The sequence below is a fragment of the Podarcis liolepis genome (genome assembly GCF_965112155.1).
Source record: "Podarcis liolepis genome assembly, chromosome: 6".
Taxonomy (NCBI): Eukaryota; Metazoa; Chordata; class Lepidosauria; order Squamata; family Lacertidae; genus Podarcis; species Podarcis liolepis.
The window spans coordinates 96,935,773-96,943,337 of NC_139559.1; the positions used below are offsets into that span (position 1 = coordinate 96,935,773).

General features: G+C 42.4%; 2 protein-coding genes across 5 annotated transcripts in view; both read left to right on the forward strand.

Moving 5' to 3' along the window:
* Nucleotides 1-5,273, forward strand: part of RABGAP1L (RAB GTPase activating protein 1 like) — a 151,877-nt gene extending 146,604 nt beyond the window's left edge. For all 4 annotated transcript variants that reach the window (XM_083507093.1, XM_083507097.1, XM_083507096.1 and 1 more), the window contains 3 exons: nt 843-914; nt 2,235-2,432; nt 3,856-5,273. In XM_083507093.1, the coding sequence (XP_083363219.1) occupies nt 843-914; nt 2,235-2,432; nt 3,856-4,011 (426 nt within the window). In that variant the 3' untranslated portion in view covers nt 4,012-5,273. The remainder of the gene's footprint in view (nt 1-842; nt 915-2,234; nt 2,433-3,855) is intronic.
* Nucleotides 1-7,565, forward strand: part of DARS2 (aspartyl-tRNA synthetase 2, mitochondrial) — a 1,012,941-nt gene that overhangs the window by 322,040 nt on the left and 683,336 nt on the right. The gene's annotated exons all lie outside the window — the stretch shown is intronic.

Below are 7,565 nucleotides of genomic sequence, written 5' to 3' on the forward strand. Positions count from 1 at the left end.
ACCATGCACTGGAGCTTTCAGCTCTGATGGTGCCCCCTCATCACAGGATTGCCGGCAGGTCTGTTCAGTTGGCGGGTAGCAATTTTTGACCTCCCGCCCCTGTTGGTGCTCGCCCAGGGGCAGGGGGTGATGGTGACCCCCTCAATATTGGGGGGCTCAGCTCCCTACCTTGAAATATTGAGGGGCTGGATGCTCCTTGCGCCCCCTGTAGCCAGAGTCCCTGCTTGATTGCCTCCCCTTCTCCTCTTATTTTATTCTCACCCCAGCCCTGTGAGGTGGGTTTCGCTGAGAGCTAGTGACTGGCCCCAGATCACCCAGTGAACTTCATGGCTGAGTGGGGATTTGGATTGTGTTCTCCTCGGACCTAGGGCCCACCCACACTACCTGTTCATTAAGCATTCATCCTCACCTGGTCTTTACAGAATATCTATTCTGATTTGTTGGGCAGGGGGAGCGTATATAACAATGAGCTTTCATCCTGATTTGCTTGCCCATTACATCTCACCATTAATCAATCGTTTATCCCAAACTTTGAGTGAATTTCTCTGTCACTTTCTTAGCTGCAAAAAGTCACCTCTTTTTAAAAAGTGGATCTATTGTGACAGAAAACTTTAATCCATTTTAACTGTGCAAGCCTAAATTTCTGGTAAGCGATTGAATCCCTCCCCCAAAATACTGATAGTCTGGAAGTGACTCTAGTATCCTAATCACTTCGACTGACCTTTGACAGAGTAAAGGCTTTCAAGATGCTAAAAGAAGAGGAAATGTCAACACCTTGGTTAAATATGTTAAATTTTCTTTTTCCTTGAGAATAAATGTTATTAAAAATTATCTCCTCCTAGATTTGTTCTCAGTTGAGTAGCAGGCTGGAGAAGCAGCAGGCAGCCAATAAAGAGGAACTTGAGGTGCTAAAGGTGAGAATACTCTGAATCTGACATGCATCTACCTCAAAATAGTATTTTGAGTGTTATTGTTAACAATTGTAGGTCTATAGCAGGGGTAGGCAACCTAAGGCCCGTGGGCCGGATGCGGCCCAATCACCTTCTCAATCCGGCCAATGGACGGTCTGGGAATCAGCGTGTTTTTACATGAGTAGAATGTGTCCTTTTATTTAAGATGCACCTCTGGGTTATTTGTGGGGCATAGGAATTCATTCCCCCCCCCAAAAAAAAATATAGTCCGGCCCATCACACGGTCTGAGGGACGGTGGACTGGCCCATGGCTGAAAAAGGTTGCTGACCCCTGGTCTATAGGTTGGCTGTCTGGCAAAAAGAAGGCCTTGGTGGCATTTCAGCAGAGGGCAACGACGGCAGAACTCTTTTGAAAAGGCTTTTAACATCACAGTGTAACTCTTTGTAAAAAAATAATAATGCATGGATCATTTTGTGATCTGAGCTAGGAACTATTACCACAACACAGTATAATCAATGACTGCCTATTGAATATGCAGTTAATTAGATATTTATATTACACATGGGATGTACCTTTTTAACAGCTGTGCGGTTTCCTAGGTAAAGGTGCAGCTCTTCAAAGCCCTGGAGTACTGTGAAGAGTTTTGTCTGCTTTAATTATTCTGTCTGACAGTTAAAGGTGAAGTTCTAATGTGGAAAGGCTGACCTGCCTAAAAAATATCTGGAAGAGGCCTTGGTAGATTCATTGATGATTTCTGTCACACTCACCTGAACACAGGAGTGCTTTATTTGTGGGCAGGGCACACACACGTACCCTGCTCCCAATGTCTTAAAGACATCCAGCACCTCTTCAGACCTTCACATGTTCTGCACTAAGGACTGAAGTGGGCTTCTAAGTGCATTCTGTGAATAAACTTAGAAATCTTCGTCTGTTTAATAAGGGTTCTGATCACAGATAAATTTTTAAGACAGAATGTGCCTGGAGTGGGAGAAAGTTGAGCAAGTAGAAATTCACCCAAGCAGAATACCACCCAGTGTGTGATGTGAATATGATTTAGTTTTCTGAAAGTGGACATGGCCAGTCTCTGGCACCAACAATGTATTGAGGTCTCAGATTTTCATGCCAAACTGGTCCCAGATGATGTTACACCTTTTTACAATATGTTGTCTTCAGTTCAGGAAATTCTGGTATCCTTTTGGCCAGGAAGAGCCACATATCTGCCCAGCGACTTTGTAGTTGCAACTCACAACATCACCCTAGCATAGTGAGCAGCCTCTTTGATATCATAACTATCAACTGACTCTCTGATTTGACTATTTCAGGGTAAGGTGATGGCTTGCAAACATTGTAGTGAAATATTCAGTAAAGAGGGGACATTGAAAGTGCCTGCTGTACCGAGAGAGAGCCCAAGAACAGACACAGATGATGAGAAAGATGCCCTTAAAAAGCAGCTGAGAGAGATGGAGTTGGACCTGGCACAGACCAAACTACAACTTGTGGAAGCCAAATGCAAAATACAGGTAACGTCATTCTATGCATGCTGTACTGCATTGCTGAAAATAGGCTGTTGTTGCATCTCTTGGTATGGTAAAGAATGAACTATAGCTTTTCTACCCATCTAGCTGTATTGGAGGGACAGATAGCATGTTTTTGAGGCAAACGTATTCATTGACAATGAAGCCTTCTTTGGTGGGACTCCTGTGATGAGAATCTTGTGATTGAATCCAAAACTGCTTCATCCCCCTGGTGTAGTGACACAGAGGAATAATCTACCCCTTCCATTCTGCACGTCAATTGCTGGCAGGGCTTTGGGGGTGCAGTGGGGAATCCACAGCAGTCCAGTCCCCATTTGGATTCCTCTGTTACTTTTCAGGGGGGGCTGCTTTGTCTTTGCTTCATTAGAAGAGAAGGGGTTCCGGGTTTTTTTTTTTATTTAATTGTTCCTTGCAAATCTGTTGAGAAGGATTTTCATAATAATCTTTAGAAGGATTGACACTTTTTAAAAATTAAAACCGTACAACTCACAATTACATTGTTGCTGGCATCCACCTGTCTCAAGAGACAATGGAGTGCACTTCTGGAAGTGAAGTAAATCCGCTACATTAGCAGCACTGAAGTGACCTCCCCGGGGTGCAAGCCTGGGCAGTGTGTATGGAGGTTGCTGGCTGCCCAGACAACAAAAACTCCCTCTCAGCCTCTCTGGTATGGTCCAAAGGAAAGCAGCGATACGTTTGGCACCAGCTTGGCTGCAGGCGTTACCAGAAGGAGGCATAGAAGGCACCATCCAACCGTTTTAGAGACTCCACTCTGGATTTGTGTAGGGTTTACTCCTTAGCCTTTTCTTCTCCCAAAGATATCCCACAGGCCAATGAAGGTTTAGGATCAGAGTTTTCCTTCTCCTAGATGGGCTACCTTTCCAGGTTGATGCCACACTTGCCTCTACAGCACATGTAGAAACCTCCTTCCGACCGCTGAACCACTGTTGGTCTTGTCCACTCAATCTGCTAGAGCCTCTTTCCATGCAGCGGAAGTCCCTAGATTTAAGACCCATCAGCCAGCTTCACTTGCTTTAGCTGACCAGTCAAAGCTGTTTCCAGGGTGTGACCACTGTCACACGCTGACAGCTTCCAGAGCCGCAGGTGAGAGCTGAGTGCAGGGTGGGGACCAAAGGGAGACAAGCTACCCCAAAGGAGCACAATGTGTCCCTCACCAGAGGTACTACCTTTCTCCTAACACCCAATACACCTTACATTACATTGTAATGTAATGTAAGCAGATATATATGTTGTTGCTGTGATTATCACTGAAGTTGTACATAGACAATTATCCATAAACTTGGCAACAATTTTTATTAAGCTGGTTAATTTCAGCAAAAGATGACTCAAATGTCTAAGCCCTGCTGAATACTTCTCTGATCAGCACTGGACTGCTTTCATTTCACAGGAGCTAGAACACCAGAGAGGAGCACTTATGAGTGAAATCCAAGCTGCCAAGAACTCTTGGTTTAGCAAAACCCTGAACTCTATCAAAACAGCTACTGGCACACAGCCACTACAGCAGGCTCAGCTGTCGTCGTCACCCAAAGAGGGCAGCACATAGTTCCAGCTGGATTCCAGGCACCAAGAGCACAATGGACAAAGCAGCCTGAAACCCCTTGGATATTCACCCAATAGCACCTGTTCAAAGGGGGAAGCAGGAGACAGGCAGGAGAGCCAGCCTGCAAACCAATTCCTTCAGTGTCTTTTATTTGTTCTGATGTGGCCCTTTCCGAAGGGAAGTTATTTAAAGAATTCTGTTATATGTGGAATACTCGTTCCCAGCTGCCTTGCCACATCCTGGTACCTTCATATTTTACATGTTATTTTGTATGCCTAGAAGTTCAAGTATGGGGAGCAAATAATTCAGAACTATGTGTTTCATATGTTGCTAAAAAATATTCATAATTATTTATAAGACAGTTTTTCCCCACGTTGGGAGAAGAGAGAGAGGGCAGGGTAAAATAATGAAGAAAAAGCACATTTATTATAATGCCAGAGCGTTTCCTGGTAGATCAGTTCAAAGGTTTACAGCTATTGTTGCACCCTGCCAAGATGCACCTGTTGTTTAAGGCCTGAGTCTCAGGCCACATCTATAACAAGTGGAACAACAGTAATTTAAAAAATAAAAATCTTGTAAAGCTACTAAACGAGAACATGCATAAAACCACATCTACTTTAATGCTGCCTTTAAGCATTCCGTAACTTATGCCGTATATTGCAAATAAGGGAAACAGCTCTTTCCCATACCTCTGTTCTCTTTTGCCAATCAGCAGACTTGGGGCACATCTCACAAAAGCTCTTTGGAGCACTCACCTTCAAAATGAATCGAAGCTAGCAGAGGTGAACTTCCTAGTGGATTGCATCCTTTGCTCTTTTGCACAGGGCTTGTGTAGAAGACATTCTTGGTCCTGGTAAAATGTGTCCAAAATACTTTGATGGAAGGTGACCTTCACCTTTGACTGGCAGAACAAATTTTTCAGAAGATTCCTGTGTCTGTCTGGAAATCATACTTGTTTTATATCTTTCTAAAGTGCAAAAAAACATTTGTTACATTTTTGAATTTAACATAAAATGTTTATAGAAATGCTTATTTCATGGAGAATTATACTATTGCTTAAATTGATGGAAATATTTTTTTTATTATGTGTAATGTGTATAATAATGTCTCACAGGCCAACATCACTACTGGATAAGAAGTTGGTTATGTACTTGGTTTCCATGTTATGAAAAGTGTTCCTGGGACATTGTTCTGTGCTGATTTTAATCCAAATTAACGCAATAGCCTATCAGTCAGTTCTCTACAATAAAGTTTAATGATGCTCACTTTGCCATTGTTGTTGTTGTTTAGTCGTTTAGTCATGTCCGACTCTTCGTGATCCCCTGGACCAGAGCATGCTGGGCCCTCCTGTCTTCCACTGTCTCCCTCAGTTTGGTCAGACTCATGCTGGTAGCTTCAAGAACACTGTCCAACCATCTCGTCCTCTATCGTCCCCTTCTTCTCGTGCCCTCCATCTTTCCCAACATCAGGGTCTTTTCCAGGGAGTCTTTTCTTCTCATGAGGTGGCCAAAGTATTGGAGCCTCAGCTTTCACGATCTGTCCTTCCAGTGAGCACTCAGGGCTGATTTCCTTCAGAATGGAGAGGTTTGATCTTCTTGCAGTCCATGGGACTCTCAAGAGTCTCCTCCAGCACCATAATTCAAAAGCATCAATTCTTTGGCAATCAGCCTTCTTTATGGTCCAGCTCTCACTTCCATACATCACTACTGGGAAAACCATGGCTTTAACTATACGGATCTTTGTTGGCAAGATGATGTCTCTACTTTTTAAGATGCGGTCTAGGTTTGTCATTGCTTTGCCATTAGGAGTTTTCATTAGGAGTATTTGCCATTAGGAGTTTTCAACACTATAATTCAAAATTTGACTTGCTCATGATAACTGAGGGCCAAACCAAACATACTAATACTGTGGTTAGCAACCACATCTGGTTGTGTTGTTGTTTTTTATGAATAGTATGTACTGTGGGAGGGTATATACAAGTGAATATTATTTATTTGTGAAGTTTAAGTGGTTACAAAAAAAGATACCTAAGACAAAATAAAAATACATAACACAGTTAAAATAATTATTAAAACCAGGCATTCTGTCAAATAAGTTTGCTTCCCTGAATAACTTGTATTATTTTAAGAGCAAGAGGAATTAAAAACAAGATGACAGAATAATAATCAGTAGCATAAGATATATTCCAGAGTGAAATATAAGGTTCATATTTATACAAAGCATATCAAATAATCATTAATGCCAAATAAACTCAAATTTAGTAGAAACAGTCCCAAGCAGAAGAAATTGAGGAGTCTGCATGACCTCTGGCAGCAAGGATTTTGAGTCAGTTTTTCAGAAATGGCAATAAGCATGACTATTAAATCCACAAATTCAGAGAGTAACAGGATGTGTCCTTTCATCCTTGAGAGATCACTAAATGAGCAGTAACCAACAGATACTGAGAAGTAAGCATTGGCACCATCAGAAATGGATAAAAAACACAACTTCGCGTCCACGGTGACCTGTTTGCCAACAATAATACCAATTTACAACCAGCTTCCAGAACTTGTGTACATAGTTACAGCGCTACCACATATGCCAATATGTTCTTTGTACCTTAAAACCCTGACACCATAAGGAGGAGCTGGCTCTTACAATATGAGCTAGCTGAACCTGTGTTAAAAACCAGTGGACTTGGAGGAGGAGTGGACCAGATCTTGTGCCATTGAGAATTTGCCTATAGGGTCCATCTCCCAAACTAATTAAGACTGTAACAGCAGGGAATATATAACAGACTCTGCCTTTCTGAATCTTTGCTGCAGCTAATCATAAGGTTTTAGGGCTCCCCACAAACTTTTCTCCTTATAATTGCTGCTCTGAGTTTCCTTTATTCAAACCTCTGCTGCTGTTCAGCTTGCCTTCTCTTATGCTCTCCTCCCCAGCCCATGCAAATCAAGAATTGTGATGAGATGCTTCATAGGGCTGAGCGATGACAGCCTTACATTTGTATGTGAGGGAAGATTTGGGAAGAAATGCAGGTGGGAGTGAAACCAATCCTTTCTTCGTTGGCATTTCTGTAGTAAAATCCCCCCTGCCCTGCACACTTTCCCACCTATGGGGGAGAAATAAGACTCCAGAAGGCTGAAATGGAAAGGAAGGTGTGGAAATTTATTTTTTTAAAAGCCATTGTGGAAGGTTTAATTTCCCTCACCATTACAGTTCAGTTTTGCAGCCCCAGAGCCTGCATTTCCTTTACTAAATATATATTTAAAACTGGGAGTCTGATTATGTACAAAATTATGCCTTACATTACATAGAAGTATTTGCCAACCAGAACAGGAAGAGTTTCAGTGGATGTTTTAGTACAAAACCTCTGGAGAGCACCAGATTGCCAAAGGTATACTGGATGTTGCTAAATATATAATAATGGTGGTCTCTCTTACCCAGTCAAACAGCACTCCAGTTTCAAAATCTGTCAATCTAGGTCATGTGGATGGCAGTGATGGCCACCAACATGGATGGCTTTAAAAGAGGATTGGCCAAATTTATGGAGAATTAGGCTATTGATGGCTAGT